Source organism: Cyprinodon tularosa, unplaced genomic scaffold (genome assembly GCF_016077235.1).
Source record: "Cyprinodon tularosa strain WSP-4 unplaced genomic scaffold, ASM1607723v1 ctg271, whole genome shotgun sequence".
Lineage (NCBI taxonomy): Eukaryota > Metazoa > Chordata > Actinopteri > Cyprinodontiformes > Cyprinodontidae > Cyprinodon > Cyprinodon tularosa.
In genome coordinates, this window is record NW_024038976.1 from 65,211 (window position 1) to 87,627 (window position 22,417).

General features: G+C 36.5%; 1 protein-coding gene across 2 annotated transcripts; it reads right to left on the reverse strand.

The window, feature by feature from the left end:
* Positions 1 to 1,546: 1,546 nt before the first annotated feature.
* LOC119786430 (RNA-binding motif, single-stranded-interacting protein 1) lies at positions 1,547 to 21,082 on the reverse strand. 2 transcript variants are annotated; one of them, XM_038289772.1, is made up of 14 exons: positions 20,870 to 21,082; positions 20,718 to 20,749; positions 17,122 to 17,285; positions 15,174 to 15,232; positions 10,778 to 10,869; positions 8,364 to 8,521; positions 6,038 to 6,117; positions 5,383 to 5,498; positions 4,471 to 4,520; positions 4,290 to 4,377; positions 4,033 to 4,083; positions 3,350 to 3,460; positions 2,725 to 2,805; positions 1,547 to 2,643 (listed from the first exon to the last, which is right to left on the reverse strand). In XM_038289772.1, the coding sequence occupies exons 3-14, from the start codon at positions 17,256 to 17,258 to the stop codon at positions 2,572 to 2,574; spliced, it is 1,095 nt and encodes a 364-aa protein (XP_038145700.1). In that variant the 5' UTR covers positions 17,259 to 17,285; positions 20,718 to 20,749; positions 20,870 to 21,082; the 3' UTR covers positions 1,547 to 2,571. The 2 variants fall into 2 exon arrangements, with proteins under 2 accessions (XP_038145700.1, XP_038145699.1); XM_038289771.1 differs by having other exon boundaries at positions 20,718 to 21,082.
* Between the last annotated feature and the right edge of the window lie 1,335 nt (positions 21,083 to 22,417).

The following is a 22,417-nucleotide window of genomic DNA, read 5'->3' on the forward strand; positions in this document are numbered from 1 at the left end:
TCTATACAAAACTCTTCATAAGTTAGAACAATTTCATATAACTTAATGGATGTTTAATATGGTGGTTACTATTATGAGCTTTTTTTTTCCCTTAAGCACCTTTTTAGCTCTTGACCCATACTATGGCACTTGGTTCAGACACCACTAGCAGCATAAACCTCACTAAGACAGTATTTTTCATCAGTCTCAGGCATTACATAGAAAATCTCAAGTATTACCATAGTTGGCCCTTGACATTTGTTTCAGATCCAAGCAAATTACAGGGGCAATACTTTATATTAAAAGACTAAACCTGTTTTTGTTTTTTTTAAACAACAATGCAATTTTTTATTTTTTGGTCTAAAACAATTTCTGTTGCACTCCAGAGTTCCAAGTTGCCATAATAAAGATGCCAACATGAGCCGTGAAATCATCGCTTTAGAAAACTAGTGACCCCAAGCTGTCGCTCTCCTGCAGTTCCCACCAAGTCATTTTTTTTGTAACATCATCACCCTTGCTTTTCTTACTTCTAGCCGTTTTAAAGTCTTAATAATTTCTTACTTTTTATATGGGAAAGTTGAACTGGGAAGCCATTTTCCTTTTTAGGAATTCCTTTCTGATTTTTGTTTTTATTGATTAAAAGTTACACACAAAAAAAAAAGTTAAGCATCTATCATATTTGGAAATGTGCCTAAAAAGAGACACCAAGTACTCATTAAAAGTTCTTGTACACATTGGGGGGATTCAAAAATTGTGGCAGTGGCAAAAGAAAACAACAAAAAACAACAACTTTGTCTTGGGCCGCTGACTGAACTGCTCCCCAAAAGACAGAATCAGTGTCAGAAGCACTGCAAAAACTTATTAAAAAGATTAATAGATTTTTAAGAAGGGCTGCAATATCTGTTGAGATTGCTCTAACTCAATCCCTGGAATCTTATACGTATAAGAAGGCTCTAGAAATAAAATGCAGCTGTCCTCTTATTTGATTCTAACTATGCAGTCATACACAAATAACAGGAAAAGTAAACAACTGTATGCAGCCAGCTCCTGAGTTTGGAGTTTGGTCTGGAAGGACGGGCTGGACCTGCTAACCCGACCGGATGCAGAGGAGAAAGCAAACTCTGAGGTAGATCACTGGTCCGGCTGGCGACCAGCTCAAATCACAGGCTTTGAGGATCAAACTTTAAGCAGAACACTTGCTTACATCCACTGACTTTAAATACAACTATTTCCTTTTAAAATACAGTGTTGTATTTGTTTATTTGTTGGAGCATTTTTTATTTTAATTAAACATTTTCCATTTGTTTCTGTAATAAAAATCTGCTGGCACACCACCGCATGTGTTTGTGTTCATACACAGTAAAAACGATCTAGAAATAAGTAAAGATTTCTTAAATTAGGTGTTTTTACCCTTAATTTCATCAGGTTAAAAGATGATTTGCCAATGAAATTAGATTTATTACTCTTAAAATAAGATCATTAGATAATTTGCACTTGAAATAAGACGATGCAATTGTTTTTTTCTTTCTAAAATGTTTTGTTCCATTGGCAAAGTGTCTCACTTTCCTCCTCAATTCTAATCTTTATGAAAGGCACAGTGTCCAAACTGTAGTCTAGTTTGAATCCCTCAAACCCTGGTTAAAAAGACAAATCTTACAGTCATTGATTGAAGAAACAAAACATAAAATGATTTAGTTTGTTTCCTAACAAAGAGCAAGGAATATATAAATCAAAATATCCAGCCAACTCATTTTAGTGGTTTTTTGTAAGGCTTTGATTGTTCTTTCACTATAATGTCTGTTTTCTTTTCATTAAAAAAAGAACGGAAATTATACTTTTGCCGTTAAGAATGACAACTATCACCTAAAAAAATACATTTATTCGGTCCAAATTCTTTACCCTGCCAAGTTTAATTTAAACTACCAAAAATATACCATGATAAAAAGCTAGAAAATGTCACAAGAGAGTTTTAACATCCATGCAATTTAAGGCCTTAAGCTATAAAATAAATATTACTTTCAAAACAATAATTACATGTAGTCAGTTGATTCAAGCCATTTGTTCGGATATTTTTATACCTTTACATTGGGCCTAGGAGGGGAGAGCCAGTCTCTGTATTTTCCTTTTGTCTCCAATTTACTACTACTTCTGACTCTGGGCAGCCATGTCAAAGCAATGGAGGAAAATTCAAAGAGAAGTTTCTTTAAAGAGAAAACAACACTGAACAATTCAGTTTAGCAACACGCACACAGCATGCACAACGCATTTTCAAAATGTCTTTTAGAGAAACCCAGGAAAAAAAAGTTAAAATAAAAAGTATTTACAATCTTGGAATTTACATGAATGGAAATGAGAGTCTTTTGCATCCTGTGAGAAACCCCAGTAAAAACATAAAAAAAAACAACACAATCTTATATGAAAATAAAACTCTCAATAAGATATGAATCTTTTGATAATTTCAGATAAACTCTGAAGGTATAGGAAGAAAAAAAAAAAAGAAACAGGAAAAAAAAAAATCTTTTAAACTTCTTTAGCGTCCACTGGGTTTAGAGATATGATTGCTTCTGCTCACGTCAAAATGTTACCAAAGCACTACTTGGTCTGCTGGTAGGAATACGGGGAGTGACTGTCGGATGAGTCCACTTGAGTCTGGACACCATTTTCCTGGAACACACCATGAGATCAACTTTAGCCTTGAGGTTTTTGTCTTACAAGAGAAGACTGCATCGTCTCAAATTCACCCACCTCAGCAGGGACAGCTGCTGGCTGCATGTGTGTGTACTGTTGGATATAAGTTCCTTGCATAGCTGTGTTGGCAGCCATGAACTGCAAATATGAGAAACAAATAAACACGTAGAATATTTTCATGGTTAATAAGAGCGAACAGTAAGTTAACAAATTTTTTGGGTCCTTTGATGTCTGTGATCTGAAAAATGAGGCTGAAACTGTGGAACTGGACATATCTTTACAAAGAAATAAAAAAACAGATATGGTCGTTCATGGATTGGATCCTCCAAAAATTGAAATACTGTTGTAAATGTATGTTCCTGATGAAATAGCCCTTAATCATCAATTATTAGGCTATTTAAAACAAAGCATTAAACATTGTGTACATACAAAACTAACAAGAGAACAACACCTGCTGTAAGCTTTGACTGCACACAATTAGTTGCAGCATCTTCAACTGAATTATAAACCAGTCACGAAAAAGAGGGAATTACACAAACCTTAAAAATCAGTTTCACACCTTTTAGCACTAAGTTTGTGGTCCACTGATCTATTACTTTTTAGAAATGAATCACATACTTTTTAAAAGCTTTTTTTATTAAATAAGAGAAAGTGCAAGCTCATCTCTGAACCCATCTCTTACCGCTCCTGAACCGCCTAGAGACAGGTGACCCATCTGCTGAGTAAGAGGGCTCATCATTGAAGTAGGCTGCAGTGACACAGACGGGTCTATAGATGGCGATATCACCGCACCCTGCAGAAACAGGAGGATGGCAGAGAAAAGCATTTTTTAGTCCCAAAATGTCTAATAAATACATTTTACTCTGCATCTTAGATGCTTAGAGAACCCTTTTTTGATGATAATGACAGTTATGCAAATAAAAATACATTAACCTGTTTTTCTAGATGAACGTTACATCAGAGCTTTGTAGGGAGTGAATATGTAAAAGTGAAATCTGAGTATGCCTGTGCTCACAGCTGACAGAGCTGTCTGTGAGCATCTTGGCTGGCCTGATTCCTCAGACAGTGTTTTCTCATCTGCTGGCTAATTACCAAACCTGGAAAAAAAAAAAACCCAGCTCTTCTCTCAATTTAGAGCCATCTGTTGTAAAATATTAAGCATCTGTCATTAAATGCACTTATCTATAAAGACTCTCCAAAGGAAGTTGTTTTCACATTCCTGCACAGACGGTTTAGCATTTTAGCTTCACCTTTTGCCTAATCTTCCATGTATGTTTTCAGAAAAATGTTCCGGTTTTGTTACAACAACAGAGGGAAATGCATTAGAGGAGTGATCAGGGAAAACCGGGATATAAATGCTCTTACAGGATGCTGCATGATGTAGGGTTGATGGGACATCCAGGAAGGGTTCTGCACCTGAAAAAAATTTATAAATACGAATAAAACAAAAAAAGAAATACATTTATTTTTCCACATTACCACAGCAAATATGCTATATCTAATGATTACATGCTATTGCCAACAATGCGGAAGGATTAAAGGTCACGTTGCCCTCTGTCTTTCTCCTGATATAGCACACTGAAATGTGAACTTCTATAAAGAGCTGCAAAGACAAAACAAACCTGATATGTTGAAACTGGAGACATGTATGGAGACATGGACGTTTGAGCGATCATTCGGCTAGAAATACTGTATGGAGCTGGAAAAAAGCTATGAACAGAGAAGCACATGCATTTGGAAATGGAAATGGTTGACTTCAGTTAGGTGCAGTCATTGCAACTATGCGCTTTAATCTATGCTTACCCATTTTGCATAGCAGCTGTGTTGGGGTCGTATGTCAGCGTCATTCCAGCCTGACACAAAAGAAGTCACAAGATTAGCATCTTCAACTAAGCTAGTAGCCTCCAGCAAGACAAATGAGGGTACGGTGGATGGATTAATGGATGAATAGATAGTTGGATGGACAAACAGGTTCATAGATAAACCCTTGGAAAACTGGATGGACGGATAAATGGAAGAAACGAGTAATGGACTGACACATGGACCAATATACTTCGGGAAAATTGCATAGGGAATTAAGTACAATAAATAATTGTCATATTTTTGTTTTCTATTGAAATAGGAAAAAAATTTAGAGTCCAACTCAGAGTTTATCAGAAGTAACTTATCGTCAGTCCAGACAGCTGAACTGACATGAGCCTGTTGGTTTAGGTATTAGCATCTAATAAAAGACAACAGCAAAGCAATTTGATCAAATCATGTTGAAGGAATGTCCTGAGCAAGGCAGTCAAGCAGGACTGGGGACAGTAAAAGCTGTTCTCAGAAACACCTGCTGACTGGACTGAACCCACATAACCTGAAACGTGACTTGTTTGACTGCATGCCTTTGGTTAATCAGACTTATCATATACTGTATCTGCAGGTTAAATAACAAGGCCAAATGCAAAATTCGGTTACCAGGAGACTATTCATAGACTCATTGCATTGAGGTAAATGATAATTACAGCAAATGTGAAACAAATTCACATTCTCATCAAAATTCATTAGAAGGCTTGCAAAATATATTTTATTGTATTTTTAAAATCCCTTTAAAGTCAGAAAGGCTTTAATAAGTGAATATGCCTTTTCAAGCTCACTGCTACATTATCTATGATTTAAAAAACAACTGATCAGGACTTGAACTTTGCTAGTTATGTTTCCTGAGCCCCGACTCACCAATCTGGAATCCAAGTCTCTTCCCCAGGCTCGACCATTCTGGCCAAATTTATGATGACTTTGTCTCTTTTTCTGTCCTCCATCAGCAAACTTGCACAACAGTGGCTCAGATGGTCCTAAAGAAGGAGGGAGTTGTAAGGAATGTGTAATAAAGGACCCTTTTTTATCACATAGCACTGCCACAACACATATCATATTCTGGTGTATGTCAATCCTTTCTATCCAGCCTTTTAACCCATGAAGGGAGGGGATTATAGGTTTATTAAGTAGCCTGGGAACTGAGACATATAATTTAGTAGGTGTGGAGATGTAATCTCCTACCCTTCCTGAAGGAGGCTTGGCTAGCAAAGACTATTTCAGTCTAATAATCCAATTAAAAAGCTTGGAGAGGTAGTGGTAGCTGCTTTCACTTTTGTCTTTGCTCTGCACTCTGAGCTGAGTGCTTACAAGCTGCTTACCACCAGACAGACTGACTCCTTCTGGATGCATTAATCATGTGACTTGCCACAGATAAAGCTCCACCCAGTAAAGAGAGGCTACAGCCATAAAAGATGAAACCTATTTCAATCTTATAGATATATAGAACAGCAAAGTAGAATAGCTAACATTGTAACAGCGGTGTGGGCCTTGTAACAATCCTTCACTATTCTCTTACCTGGAACACCTGCAGGTGTTTTGATAAACTTTCCATTAAAGTGAGAAATTACTGCTTCACATTTTTCAGTTGACTCCAACCTGCACACAGAGAAAGCAAACGAAGTATACCATATTAGCAAATAACTCAAGTAACAAGAGCAGCTCAGGTGCTTTCCTAAAACCGTTTCCTGTGCAGCTTGGTGGAAGTGCTGCTGTACCATTAAAGACAGCTAAAATCATGACTTATGGAGTGCAAAAGTGCGTAGTCTTAAGGGCATTTTATCCAAACACACCTACAGGAACACACCCAGCTACAACAATTCCAACAAAAGCACAATAAGTTTTGCTTTTATAATCGTGATCTAGGCTTTGTCTGTCCAGCCATTCAAATGTCAGGTTGTACAAGTACGACTGGTGAAAGCCAAAAATTATATGCAGTAATTAAGTCTTACAATCACTCTAAAACTATTTTTAAAGCGAGTTTCTAGTTGTACATACATTTACATCTCAATCTGTTTCTGTTTAATGCTTGTGAAAGTGAGACTCCTACTTGTCTGTTTTCCTGGTTCTAGTACTGTGTGTGCAGCAATGAGCTCTTCCTGTTTACTGGTTAAAAAAAAAGAACAACTTTTGACCTTAAAGAAATGTCAGATATATTCTGTGGAAATTATTACATGCAGATCGAATGACGGAAGAAGCTTCAGTAATCAAAGGTAGCAAAAGTATTTAAATCCCTCCAAGTTGTATCTTTTACAGATCACTAACTAACTGAGGTCTATACTGTTCGGAATATTTATGATAAAGCAACACATATAAGGGGATAACTTTAAAGAGGAAAAAATAATACATCTTTTAAAAATATTTCTATATAAAAATCTGAAAGGTGTGGCCTGCTTTTGTATATAGCGCACTTGAGTTCAATATCTTGTGACACCATGTTCTGCTGAGACAAGAGCTGCAAATCTTTTGCGTTACATTTGTACCTGCTTTACACATCTAGTGGCAGAAACTGCTTGTCCCTGTGTTGCAAAATAGTTAACACTTCATTCAGCTTTCGTCAAGTTTGTCCAGCTTCTCGGTTTTTACTGAAGACAGACATCCCGACTTCATGATCCTGTCAATGCTGCATTATTAAGAGGAAATGGTGGATTCACCCTGAAAGGAAGTGACTTTTTCCTTTAAGTGCAGTGTCTCTCTGTCAAAGGCTTTCTCTCACATTTATTGTGTCTCTCTATGGCTTCCGTTCAACGGTGGTTTAATTTTGCAACTCTTCCACAAAGAACAGATTTGTTAAGCGCAAAATTAAAAGCCTGTCTTTTGTCATCTGTATAGATTACCCCACCTCGGCTTAGGATCTATAAATCTCCTTAACAGCTCCAGTGAGTCGGTGTGGTAGTCGGGAAGACCTGACTCAACACTAAGACCAAGATAAAACCAACGAGAAAACATTTTTACGAAAGGTTGGTGTAAAAATAACAATAATAAGGTTGTTGCAGCAAATGCTCATGGAAAATCTCATTAGAAAGCTAACTATCATCAACTCCAGACTAAATGTTTGAGCTTAGCTTTTAATGTTAGGTGCACTGCCACAATGCGTATAAGGACCTGTATGGTAGAGGAAAGTCAAATACATGCCTAAATAAAGGTAGTCCTCATCAGACAAGGCAGTCAAACAGACAAATCTGAAGAGAACATACAAATGGCTAAACATTAACTAACCTAGCAATAGGTGAAGCCAGGGTGAGAGGGAGGCCCAAGCAAGGAACTGAACTCGGTTAGTGAATGTTCTTTCTCTGTGCTGTTCAAACAGAAACACTGAAAAAGGTTTCTCCCTCTCCTCTCACCGGCAGCCCATAGACATCACTGGCACTGTTATCATTTTCTACGTTTAAACAAAAACTTTTATTGGATCCAATTGAATTCAGACTGAATTTTAACGCTTAGTTGTTGATAAAATAATGTTCTGCAGCTGTATACTGCTCAAGTCAGGCAAGTCCAAGAGCAAGGAAAGACTTTGGTTACTATGAGCCTTCTCTATGTTTCTCTGATTAATTCCTGTCATTTTAGTATTTTTTTTTTTAAATAAAATGTGTTTAACCTAACCCAGCTTTTTAGTTTTCCCTAATTGTACCTCTGGTCTCCATTGTTCACATGATTCTGTTTACCCAACAAGCCTCTGAGGCATTCAGAGAGCTACTGGATTACACAAATAAACATTGTGACTTATGAAGGCCATCCATTGGCTTTTATTTTGGGGTCTAGCACCAAATAAATATCAGTACACAAAAGAGCAGGTTAATAAAGTTTTATGTTAAATCGAACATATATAATAGCAGATATACAACCTTGCAAAGCCCACTCCTCTGCTGACTCCATTGGGGTCCCTTAAAATGCGAGTGGATATGACTTGGCCAAAGTGCTTCAACATATTCTCCAGCTCCTGCTCATCCATAGATAAAGGCAAGTTGGAGATGTAAAGGTTCGTTGGATCCTGTTCCTGTTGCTGCATGATTAAAAAGAGGGGAAAGAGACAGATTATTGAAACAGAAAATGAGAAACTTGGGTACTCGTGCAAAAGAAGGGAATTTCACTTTAAATGTTTTTAAATTTAGAACCTCTCCATTTTGGGTTTCCTCATGAATTGCTTATCTAAAAGTGTCGCCACTGTTATTGTTAGGGGTTTATGTGGGAAAGGTCAGTGGGATAAAAAGATCTGTACATGCAGCCAACTGTGGATGGAGCTTCGGTTCAGCTGACTTCCTGCTTTATTTTTTTTTAACACCATCAGCAGAAATATGAGACACAGCTATAGGTCCTTATAAAGAAGTAGTCTCTTTTTACTAGTTGTTAGAGGCACTTGGATCTTGACAAGATACTTTTGTTCTTATTTTAAAAGCTAATATAACAAAAATATCTCATTCAACAATTTGAAGTCAAAAGTGTTTGATAGAAGGAATTATGAGGAATGCATGCATGATTCTCTGCATGTTAATAGAAACATAACCTTAGTTAGATATGCAAGTTAGATTATTATGGCTTTTAGAATTTCCATCTTTGGCAAGAAATTGGCTGTTCTTAGAAGAGCTACTGGGGAACATTAACAACACTCCTCTTTAGTGTTGTAGTGGTAAAAAGGGTAAAGGTTACCCATTTTCAGTATTGCTAAGGTCTTAAAAAAAAGGTTAAAGTTCAGAAAATATGAGAAGTTATTTCAAGTAGAACTGTCCTTTCTATGAGAACATATTGGATTAGGCTGCTAATAATTTCTAGAGTCTTAAAATAAACCGTTACAGGAAACTCCAGCATTTTCTGCTCTTTTTTAAAAGTTAGTTAGGAAAAAAAGGAGCAATCTAGTGCTATTTTGTAGATGTTTAGAGGTGAGGGGATAAAATGAGCCTAAACTCAATGTATAACACAAAGGTTGGTCTCTTTTATCCTATTTTACTTCCAACCAGTGTAGCAGGGAACATGCTAAATCTAGACATGTTGGCAGCTTGAATGAAATCACAGTATACCCCGCCGCTCACTAATACAGATCAAAAAATTGTTTTTTATTTAGTTTTACAACAACTGCTCTGTCTCTCACATGCACTGTAACGTTTCTGCTGCTTCCACTACAAATAATGAATTAAGGCTTACAGCAGTAACGCTAAAAACATATATGTTTAATGAATGCTCCTTGTAAATGATAAATACTGTAAAATCACAAACAAACTCTTTAGGTGCATCTTTGTTAAAATCAGCTGTAACGTTGTTGATGACCCTGCTATTAAAAAGAAAGTTCTTTTTTCTAGATATATGAATGCTCTCACAGAGAGTCCCCACTTATCTCTGGAAAAGTGATGCATGAACAACCCTACTGAAGGATTGATTGATTGTCTTTATTGATCTCACAGTGATGGCTTGGTGGATAAAAAAAAAAAAAAAAAAAAAAAAACAAAGGGCTCAAACTTCTCAGTAGCAAAATTAAAATATGTAATATAGATTCCATATATCAGAATAAAATAGCTAAGTTTTTATCTTTCGATGCCTGATAGATACAGAGACTACAAAATGAGGTAACCAGTGTTTTTTTCTTAGTTGATGCTATGAAGGGAGCTGATTTCCCCCTACTTGTTCCTGTTGCTATAACAACACACATATATTTACTTCCCTTTGAGAAAGGTTATGTTAGAGCCGTTCTCATACTCCTAACCCCATACTGTCATTAATAAAACTTGAAAAACACACAATAAAATTACATCTGCTCTTGAGGAGATTTGGACAAATTTTCTCCTGAAAACAACTCTATGAATAAACTTCTTGAGATAATCAGAAAAGGCTGAGGCTTTGTTCGTAATAAACTAGATCACAGTTAATACACATATTCATACTAAATGAGCTCATCTTGTAATATTACCACTAATCAGTGGCGCCAATGCTGGACCCTTGAACTTCACGAAGAAACATCAGCTGTACTTATTCAGGTTAGTGAAGGGACGACTGTCCATGTCTAAATAAAGGTAGTCCTCATCAAATTAAATATAGCTCATTAGTTGCAACACACACACACACAAACAGAGCTCATCATTCTCCTGCAAGATTCAGCTGTAAAGCATTGATTAAATATGTGAAGACATTTGTCCATAAAGCATACAGTTAAGAAATCATATTTTGCTGATTTTCCCCACAAAGACTCCCTCATCCTATAGTTCATGGCAGCATTGCTGAGCAGCTCACATGTATCAGATATCCAGATGAATCTGTCAAAAGCTCTTACCTTGGCCATCTGGGCCTGGACACCAGACGTCTTTAGGGCTCCCACGGCTTTCTGGGCTGCAGCAGGACTATCAAAGTCCACAAAACCGTATCCTGAGGAGATTAGATGGACAGTTAGGATGCTGTTTGATATCTTGCACATTGAACCGCAGAACTACTTCTGTGTTTCCCCTCTTTGTTTTTGGTAGCAACGAAATCACAAATACATAGCTCACATGTGTGTTATATTAATATTCCCTCCTTGGTCTCTGACTTTTTAATATTTTATCAAGTCAAAAATTTCCTTTGCAGTTTATGCAAAATTCTCAAATGAAGTAGAACATAAATGGGTCCATGATAATCCAATTAATATGTAAAAGATGCAGTTCACAAATTATTCAAGCTCTTTTCACACAGATACCCCAATAGAAGATAGAGTTTAACCGACTGCTCTCAGCAGATTTATTATGCTTGGTGCTTTGCCTCACAGTCATGAGACAAACATGAACATGGGATGAAATATGGATGGCAAACAGAATTAGATCATTTAAGACTATAGATGGGGATGCATGTTATGTCATGGGGACCCAGAAACAAGAGTGGAATAACAGCAAACATAGTTCACGTTTCGCATGGCGGCAACCAGTATAACACAGGGAGATGTTAGCCTTACTTTGTTTTGTTGCAGGAAAGAGTTGAACAAGAGTTGAAGCAAAGATGGTATCTCAAATCATTCAAAGCAAAGTTTTTTCCCCTTTCAGGACTGTCCCAGAAATGAAGAAGTCATATGAGCCACCAACAAACTGCTGCAAGCCCTGCAAACTGCATTGTTTCCCCCAAAAAATCTCCCCAACCACTGCCCCAACTCAACACATCCAAATCTGCTAACTTCACTTCCAAACGCCCCAGCTAACCACCACTGTCATAGTAGAAAAATCTGGCTTCGATTGAAGCAATTTTAAGATAGTTTATTTCGCTGTTTTAAATTTTTTTTCCAATGCTGCCTAATAAGCTGAGCTACACTTTTGAATTATTGAGCCCTAGGCCCATTTTTCTCAAAATGACATGCTCTGATCAAAGTGACTATATCTTTGCAACCACAAGGCCTATTTGAATAAATTTGGTGTCAAATTTAAGAAAACTCTTGTGAGATTCACGGTGATGTGTAAATATTAGTATATGTGTTAATGATGAAGAGTAAGTAAAGATGGCACAGCAAAATTTCAAATCTAGCCTGAAAACAATAAAACACATTTTTAGCATCAGGAACTATCTGAAATGATGTTTTGGAAGCTATTACTCTCTTTCAAACTAAGGTACAAACATGTTAACACTGGTTTTGGAAAGATCTCCAATTCTAAAATGAAGCTAAACAGAATTACAGAGGTGTTTTTCACAACAAAAGTTCAGGTAAGGTTGCCAAAGTGGCCATTTGGCACAGTTGGCACCATCTGTGCCATCTGCATTTTCTCATGAAGAAAATGTTATTTTTTATTTTTAGATCACTAATAATGTTGAATAGAGTTGAATCCAAACATTTTGGCCAACTATTTAAACATTCAACCACACAAACACATCTGCGCCCTCGCATTTTCATACTACCATGCTGTGTATGGTTCCAGGGGGATAACTCTGCCACAGATTGGTTGAGTTGGAAGAATCATACGTCAATCCAATCTTTAGAGCCCGTAGACTGTATCTAGACTAAAGTGGATAAGATTGACAAAAGTTTCAGCCAATCAGAGCCAAGCGAAGGCAGCCTGTTAGCTTTATCAGGCATCTGGATTGGTGGCTTGCATAGACTACTGAATGCTCAAGACATGTGGATATGCCAAAAGTATGTTTTTCTGTTGCAATAGAGATCGCTTTCAATGAAGCATGTGTGGATTTACCAGTAAAACTTTGTTTTTGCAGAGAAACAGCAAAGTTAAGAGATATTTTAAATAATTTTATAAAACTAGTTTCTTGCTAAGCAGTTTTATCTCTTGCTGCTTATTGGCTTCTATCTCTGCAATGCTTTGGTTCATAGGAGATTGGAGAACATGACTCGACTCTACGAAGTCTCTTATTTCAATTGATGTGCATTTTTTGAATGGTTTTATTGAGGGTTGTGGCTGTGGAGACAGAAATGTAGTTCATGGGTTGCTAATGTGCCATGTACTGTTCTTTACACTTAAATTAATTTCAGTATAATGTTTGTTTAGCTTTGCAAGTTTTACAAAGGCTTGTGCTGGCTTGTAGCCTAGATTCTACAGTTTAATTTGATATGATACATTGCTATATTGGTTGTCATTAATGCTCGTTTATCACTATTGTTGTTGAGTAACAATGATGAGGTATCTTAAAAGGTACCCCTTGGTTTCAAAGGGTTAAACCTGATGTTAATATTTTGGCTTAGGTTTGTAAAAGTATGACATCTTTATTTCAATAAGTTTTTAATTACTGAATTATTAAAATGCTAAACTATGACAAAAGATAGTTATCTTAAATTAGCTCCCTTGTGTTCCAATAGCCGCTATCGCTAAAAGCATTTAGAATCAATCATTTAAATAATCAATGGTTTCTGATTAGGCATCCTGCAAAATTGGACTCTATTAAGTCTAGATTAGTTCTAGATTCTTCTAGATCCAATCTAAAGTCTAGATTAGTTTTAAATGCTATAGCTACATCTTTTTCATCAAAATGATTAATTAAAAAATAATCAAAACAAATCCCCAGAAACGGAAGCAGAATCAAAGTATTCTACTTAAAAAAAAATATCTATATAATATAAAAATAACTGTTTTATTCATTTTGATGGATACAAAATATGTACCTTTTACAACTGGTTATGATAATTAAGTTGATACAAAACGATTCTGCACTATTAGGAATAGTAGATTTTATTCTTGTGAGTCTGAGCTCAGGCATTGCCAGACAGTATAAGGTCTGCATTATCTCTTAGATATAGCTTTGGTTATAGCTATGGAACTATTTGTACAAAGCTCATTAGTTGCATCTTGCATCATATCTATTTTTGCTGTATAGTTTTAGTTGAGTTTATCTAGCCAAGTTGAGATTTGTGAATTGAAATAAATTTAACTTGGAGTTTAATTATTTTTGCTAATAGTTTCTTATATTTTGAATGTGAATGTGCAGATTTAGCTCTTTTGACAATACCAGGTCTCTTTTATTCATTATCCTAACACCACAACCTTTTGGGTTACAATGAACTCTAGGAGAAATTACCGAAGAACTCACTGTGGTCAGATGAGATCAACCTGAAAACTCACCGCCCACACAGTGAAAAAAGGAAGCTGTCTAGAGTTGATGAGATGGTTAATAGAGTTAAATACAGGATAGTGACTGCAGAGGAGTTGAGGGAAGGGGTGGAGGTTCCCCTTCCAGTAAGGCAACAATCCTAAAGACAGAGGCAGAACAGCAGTGGAAGGACATATTCATGAATTAGAATGGCCCACTGAAAGTAAGATCAAAATTCAAAAGAGATTATGTTGCAAATCCTCTGCAAATTTCCATTTACAGAGATTATCCTGGTTGAACTACTCTCTATAGAAGACTAGTCCAGATCTGTCTTTAGATGTGTGATGCTAGCAGAAAGATGCCCCAAGAAATGAAGGGTGTCTCTGCAAGATATTACTAAGGTAGCTAAATTCAAAACGGCTCACTTTTAAATGCGTATTAACATACAGGTTACGGTTCTGTGTGTGTGGGGTGGGGGTGGGGGCTTCGTGTGTGAGTTAGTGATGTGTTTGTTTGGCTGAAAGAAAAAAAAAACAGCTGAGGATGCAGATACTGCTGGCTCAGGTCAGCTCTTTGTCCTGTGGGGTGCAAACAGGGTGCACCTACACACTTTGTGTTCTGCTGCTTGTTTTATGTAACATTAATTAAAATCAATTGTGAGAAATGCAACAAGTTCTCCCAGCTGAGTCAGAGTGCAAACTATTCCTCTACATTTCACTTTAAGCTTTGCTATGGTTAATACTAGAAGTCTTCAAAACATTATCGCAACTACAACAGGAAATGTAGTAAAATTAAAAGACACACTAAAATTCAAGATATCTTAATCTGTATCACCAAATCTACGCCTTCCTCAAAGTGAAAAGCCAATAAGTCCTTTTTAATTTGCATGACCGGCTACCAGAATTGGACAAACTCAACTACGTTTTACAGCAGGGCAAATGGAAATGCTAGGAAGCAGAGTGGTGGTCTAAAATAACATGATCCATCAACAGCTGTAACCACAGCTCTGATACTTTGGTGAAATATTCCCACTGGATTATCTTTAATGTTCTGCATTTTAAAGAGACCGAAGTTATTTTTATTTGACAGTGAGGGGAGCTAAGTGTAATTTTATACATTTAAACAGAAGACTGGCAGAGAAAAAAACAACAAAAACAAAAAACAAAGACTAAACACACCTTTGCATTTGTTTGTAGTTTTGTCCAGGATGGCTTTTGTTGATACTATTTTTCCATACCTAAAGAAGGAGGAATAGAGAGAATATCTTCCGTTAGCAGGCCTATGCACCAGATGCAGACAGTTATATAAAACTCACACAGAGGGAGGATTGAGCAACAATCCATAACATCACTGCAAAAATATGAGAAACAGGAAGTGGTTTCCATGTGGTGCTGAAAACCCCAGTATGTGTGCAAAACACTAATCTCAAGTTGTCCCTTTTTTCTCAAGCCAAACTACACAGATCCTATCAACTTTTATCACACAAAACCTCTATCAGTCAGAACTGGCTTACCATGGTAAAATCTTACTACAGCCCCCACACTTTAAGGTTACTAGAAACTATTTTATATTGCAGTCTCAAAACGGTTACTTACTGCACGTAGAACAAAGGAAAGCATTGATAACATCTAAAGGAGCAGCAATGCCATTTTTAACTATTCTTTGTGCATAATGCAGCAACTGGTTAGCATTTCTTTTAATTTTACTCATTTAAGTAATACTTTTAAAATTTACTTTGTCATCAATGACATCATTTCTGAGATAACAGTATTTAAACAGGCTGTAATCTGAATAGAAAATGCACATTTTTAACGCAGATTGTCATGTCAAAACAGGATCATGGCAATCTAAAGGGAGTCTGTTGTGTTTTAAAACAGCTGCAGCTGCTGCAGACACATACCACTATGTACTGTGCCAATCAGTCAGAGGAACACTTTAGCTAAGGATTAAGGTGGATACTGAACCAGGTGAAAAGGCTTGAACTGCTGACCTTCCTTTTATTTCTAAATGTGCCTCAAACAGAGCACTGCAATACATTTTCTTCTAGAGTATATACCTTTTTGGGGGCTTTGTATTTACCATTTTAAAAAGTTACACATAAAATCCTGAAAATAAAAAACAGACACTCTTTTTCAAGGTGCATTTTGAGGTCTTCTTAAATTCCAGTCATAAAACAGAGACAGTCTAGTGGCACATCAGAATTTTCTTGGATACAATACCCATATGTTGGTTTTGCAGACATCTCGGCACTGACATACCTCCTGCTACCTCTTCAGTTCCATCCACATAATCTTTGTAATTTCCAAGCATTAAATGCGGCTCAAGGGCTATTAAAAAGAGAGCCTTTCAGATGTACCCCTGTTCCTCTTTGGTAGCAACCAGGCACTAAACAGAGGTAATTCAGTGGTGCATCAAAGTGCACTTAAGCAGCCAAACATTTTTTTAAGGTATGCAGGCCAGTTCAGGCGTCACTCATACATATGATTTCATTTCCTGTCAGCTTCCATTCAGTTCCATCGAACTTTGTCTGTTCCAGTTTTAGAACATCATTTAGACCTTACCACTAAAATACAAAAAAACACTTTTATTGGGCACCCCAGGTTATTTCTGATTAAACCAAACAGAGGTGGTCGGTTTTGCAAGGGTGTGCACACAACCTTACACTGCTGTGAGTAAGCGAGGTGTGCTGTATATCCTGTCCCCACTTCTAGATTTTGTTCTGGCTTTTAGGTGCATTGGAGGCACATCAGCTTCAACATTATACCCAAATAACTATTTTAAAATGATTTCTGCTACTGAGTAATCTGGCTTCTATTAGAAACAAATGTATGAACTTAGAAACAATAATCCAATATTATAGATTTTGGCTCGGTTATTACAGCTCTATTGGTAAGGAAGGTGAACGGACATTATCAGAAAAATGTAACAAGAGTAAAACTTTTCAAAAAAAACAAAACACTTAAAAAAAAGCTTATACATCAATCATTAAGCCTTTTCACTGTCTTGTTTTTCTACCAGTTTTGTCAATAAGTGACAAGCACTGCAAACTCAAACTGGCCAAGGCAGAATAAAGAAATCAATAACTAATCAATGAGAGCTAACATGGAGAGGATGTGTGGTACTCACGGCTGACAGAGCTTGACCAGGTCATGGTCGGTGGTTGAAGGGGACAGACCTCGGATGTAGAGGTTCGTTTTACTCAGAGGTTCCCAGCCTCCTGAGCTGCTGCCGCTGTTGTTGGTGCTTGGGCTGGGTGGAGCCATCGGGTGGGATAACTGGGCAACAGGAGGCTGGCAAGTAGAAACATACAAAAACATCTTGATAATCAAAAGACAACTAAGTAAAATGTTTTAATGAACATGTACATCGTAACATTTTGATTCAAGATAAGAATCGAAATATAATACTGCTTGCTCACTGTTGCATATAATGAAAGGATTAAGAAATGTATGCATCAAAAATCCAGATTAGCTTCTCTTCAGTGCAAAGGGGTCTGAAAGCCCTGCAGAAATAGCTTAAAAGAGAACATTTTAAATATAGATATAAAAATACAGGGGTTAGCAATTATGGAGTTATAGCATGGAAGTTCCGCTCTATTTAGTGATTCTGATGCAGACAGCAGTATTGATCTTCCCTTTGTAGCCAGTCCCACAGGTATACAGGGAACTCCTTCATACTTAGATGTGTTGCATTTGTTTCTCAAGGCATTATTTTTTAACTTAGCCTGCATTAAATTTAGCTAACAGTTTAAAGCTAAGATAAATGTATACAAATGTGTATAAAATACAACTTTTTCTGACTGTCTAACATAATATCATACTAAATTGTATCTCTTTTAGTATAGATAGGATGGATTAAATGATTTTTATTTACAAAATGGCAAAATTATTCAGTGTTATTACCTTGATAATGTCTTAAAAGTCAGAGCTTTTTAGTGGTACTGATCTTATAATAACAAAAAAAAAAAAAACCTTGAATGATGATTTCATGGCCTTTGTAAGCTTCACAATATTTAAGTGAGATGTAAAAGTGGGCTTATTTGTGGGTTTGTTTTTTTCATTCCAAATTCAATCTAATATGGACAGAAAATACTTCTAAAAACTTGCTTTTATTTTAATCATCCTTGCATAGAGTTGACCTGAATTCCATGAAACACATACCGTGACACATGCTTTTTTTAAAAAGGAAAAGAAAATATGAGGTGCAAAATGTTTTCATAGAAAGGTATTAGAGGTATGTGCAAGTCTCTCAGTTATGAGTCAACATATCAGCACAAAAAGTGATGACATCACACTGTCCAAAGGTAGCAAAAGAGTCCATTGGTTTAAAAAAATAAAAATTCAAAGACTGTACTGTTCATAAACAGCAAATTAAATTGATCACTGAGTCCTGGGTCACACACCTATGAACATGTTGAAAGGCAACATTTCAAATACAATACCGCCTTGTGTTACATCATCGAAGAAAATCCAAGAGATGTGTTTAGATAGCATCTGTTCATTTATACACGAGTCTGAAGAGCACGAGATCTTCCAGCTATAATGCTGCTCAAAAAGAAGACATCTTTTTTTCTTCCTGAGATTAACACGTTTTGGTGAAAAAAAGAAGAAAAAAACAGAAGAAAAGCTATAGGCCTAAACATACTGAAATTTTAGCAAAAATTGACAAGTTTTGACATTGCTTGAAGAGCCACTACTCCATTACTCCAAAAGCAAAGGAAAGACTCCGACCACACTCAGAGATACACCTTTATCTTTGGAGACATGTCTTGTGGTTTGACGAAACGAAAATGGAAGTGTTTGGGCATAGTGACTATTGGTATCACGTAGTAGGTTTTTTTTTTTATGGGTTGCAGGAGGAGCGACTGGTATGCTTCCTAAAATAGCATCATGGGGAAAGAACATTATGAGGAAATACTAAAGCAACATCTTCAAGACATCAACCAGAGGATTAGAAGCAAGGGAAAGGAAACCTTAGAGCCGACTTACCTAACATGATTGGTAGGGTTTAAAAAGCACTAATAATGAACACAAAGAAACATGAAACAAAACTTCTGAATTAGAAGAGAGTAAAGGAACAATGCCATAACCAATTCTGCCTATTATTATGGCATTTACCGGAATTAGTCATCCTAAAAACAGGAAATCTTAAGTCTCTTTTAATGTTACACAAGTTGAAGCAAAAGTCCATTGTGTTTTTTTTTATCCACGTATGTCCGGTTTCATATATCTTAAGATTTTCTACATTTCAGCAATGCATTTTGGGTATTTCTTCCATGTGGGTGAGAGAGAGCTGTAATTGTGCAACTTTGTGCTTTCTGTTTAACAAACCCAGATGTCCTGGTCTTTTCCCCTTCAGGGATTTGTTCTCCTTCTTACTATCTGATACTGATTATCTCCAACCCACCCCCGCTTCTCTGAGGAATCCTGAGCCGAGAGGAAGCTCATGGAATCCCAAGCATGAGGTGGTGACAGGATTGAGCAACCCAAGTTGGGACCACGGCCCAGAAGATCTTCTCTTGTGACCGAACGGTCAAGTGCCTCACATGCCTTTGAGCATGAAACAAGCCTGACCAACCGATGTCTTTTGATTGTCTCCAGCTGATTGGTAGCAATACTCAGGAATCTATAAATTCACTCAAATATAAATCATATAGATTTCAAAGTAATTGTATTAGTGTGCATCATGTGATATTGGAGTACAGATAAGAAAGGAAATGTGTAAAGGAATCCATTGAAGCAAAGACAAATGAACAAAATGTGTGGAAGTAAAAAGTTTTACAGGCAGGTTATAACAAATGCCAAAGTAGTTGAAAAAGAAGAACCAAAGAAACCTGAGCCTTATTTTTTTTTCTCCCTCCAGCCTTTGGAATTACAACATCCCCTTTTTCCTGTGAAACTGCGAGGAAGTTTTTCTCTCTTTTTTTGTTGTTGTTTTAACACAGCTGGCAGAAAGCTCAGCAACAGCAGCAGCGCTGGAATAGTGGCGGTGGAGGAAGGGATAGGATGGCATCTTATCAGCCAGCACCAGACCAGCAGGGCCGTCATAGGCTCGCCGGAAATATACGCAGGGTTTCCAGTAACAGGCCTCGCCCATGAAGCTCCAGCCACAGGATAAAATACCATGAGCAATGCCGAGGAAATGCGTCCCATAAAAAAATAAATAAATCTCAAAAAAATCAACAAGAAACTGTAGAAAAAGAGTTTATCAGCTTTGCATTGGTGGAATAATATAAACCCAAATGGAAATATCAGCATAATAATAATCATAATGTTTGATTTGCTCACTTAAAACATCTGGAAACAGCACATTTGAACGCAACTAAAACCCACCTTTAAGACCAGCTACTTCAAAGTATCATTTCCTATATGTAATCTTGCTTTTTAAGGGTAGTTGGTTGTTCAAACGATACAAAACATAAGAACTAACGCTTAGTCTGAGACTGGTGTTTATGTAACAAAGTGTCCCGACTGTCTGAGTCCCGTATCCTGGACTAGAGCCAAATAAAATGAATATTTCTTATACGCAATTCAACTCAAATTATGATCAAGAAATTGACTTAAATGAACAAACGTTCTCTATTGCAACTTTAAAGCTTTATATTATTGCACTAAAGTTGCGACCCCGATTTGCGACTTTATAGTCAGCTTAGAGGAGCTGGGAGTTCTTTTTTATTATTATTATTTTATTATAGTTATTAAATATAGACTGAGGAGGTTTACCTGCTTGCGATACGGAGTCCTTAATGGGTTTCCTGTATTTGCAAAAATCATTCTCAATGTGAACAAAATGTTACTTTAACTTTAAGTCAGCAAAAAAAAAAATCATCAAATTTCGCTTGTGGGTTGAATATTAGTTGAGAAAAAAGGGCGACCTCTTTAGTCCGAGAAAGAAGACGGAAATAGCTTTTTGTCCATATTTGCCGTATCCATGTCCCGGGTTCAACTGTCCGGTTGTTATTAAAACCCCTCTGAAAATGATCCAAACTTCGGTCGACCGGTCCGCGTCCTGTTTGTCTCAGGCGGGTTCATTGATTTGCAGTCATAGCTGAGCGCTGGTCTGGGCCGACGGCTGCTACCGTGGGAGAAACCATTTCGGTTTCTGCTGTAGGGGGTGGGACGTTTTTCAGAGGTAATCTAAACATATTAACCAATCTTCTATATGATGCGTCCACATTATGAGGTTAGTTTTGATGTTACGCAGAAAATAAAGAATCAAAATATAATAGCTTACTTTCTGTTTTTGCTAAAACATTTTACAAGAAGCAACGCTTCTACCTCTGCTGTTTGTTTATTCATACCAAACGTTCCACTATACTCCTAAATTGATTTTTTTTCATTTGTATTTCTTTTTATAAGTAATGAACACCTGGCAACTAATGTTTTCGTTGATCTTCTAAAAGTTCACAATTTTTGTTTTATGCTAATATACATCACAAGTCTACTTAACGCACTAGAGGAAATGGCAGACATTATTTTTATCCCAGAATCTCAGGGAAATTTTTAAAACAAACGTACATTGATCCCAATCCATTTTAAACCGATCAAATCTATTTCAGCCTGGTTTATCCCAATAAAGGTACATTCAACAGCTGTATTAAGCCTTTATGGGGCAAGATACCATTTTTGATCACTTGCATACCCCTTACAAATGGATTCCCCCCCCATCCCTCAGTGAGGTCCAGAAGCACAAGATCTATACTGCTACATGGCTGTACATCTTATTTTGGAATTTTATCAATTAGATGAGCCCTTGAATGATATATTACCTACTGTAAATTAAGTTGGGAAAAAATGAAAAAAAGATAAAAAGCTAATTGAAAGGTAAAGTTAAAAAGTTAATAAGCCTAGTTAACAATTATATTTAGGTTTATAAAGTAAAAAATGTAAGTGCCATTACCAGCATTAATACCTCTAAGGTTATGTTGTACCAAAAAAAAAAAAAATTTCTTTTACTCTCAGAGTGTTTTTCATGAATTTCTTATAGAAGCACTTTTGTTATTTTTCTTAATATATTCGGGCAAGTTGGCGTTCCTTGTTATTACATTGACATTCATTTTTTGCCATCAAAATATACATATTTTTTGAATGTTACAAAGGTAATACGATCTCTTCCTGGATTCCAATAACACTATTGGCTTGAAGTTTTGATTTTCAAAGTATTTCACTGAGTGCCCTATTAAGGGTTAAGGTTAAGAAAATCAATGACCAAAGTTCATAAATGGTTACAGTTAATTATTCGTGCGATGCAAACGAGTAAAAAAAACAGGTTCAGACACTCAGTCCAATACACTCTGTCTAATTCAGTACAACATATTATACAGTGTGGTCAATTGCATGAAAATTATGTGTTGATAAAAAGTTTGTAAAAATAATTTAGAAAATGAACAAAGAAATAAGAAAAGCAAACAAAACGTGTTTCA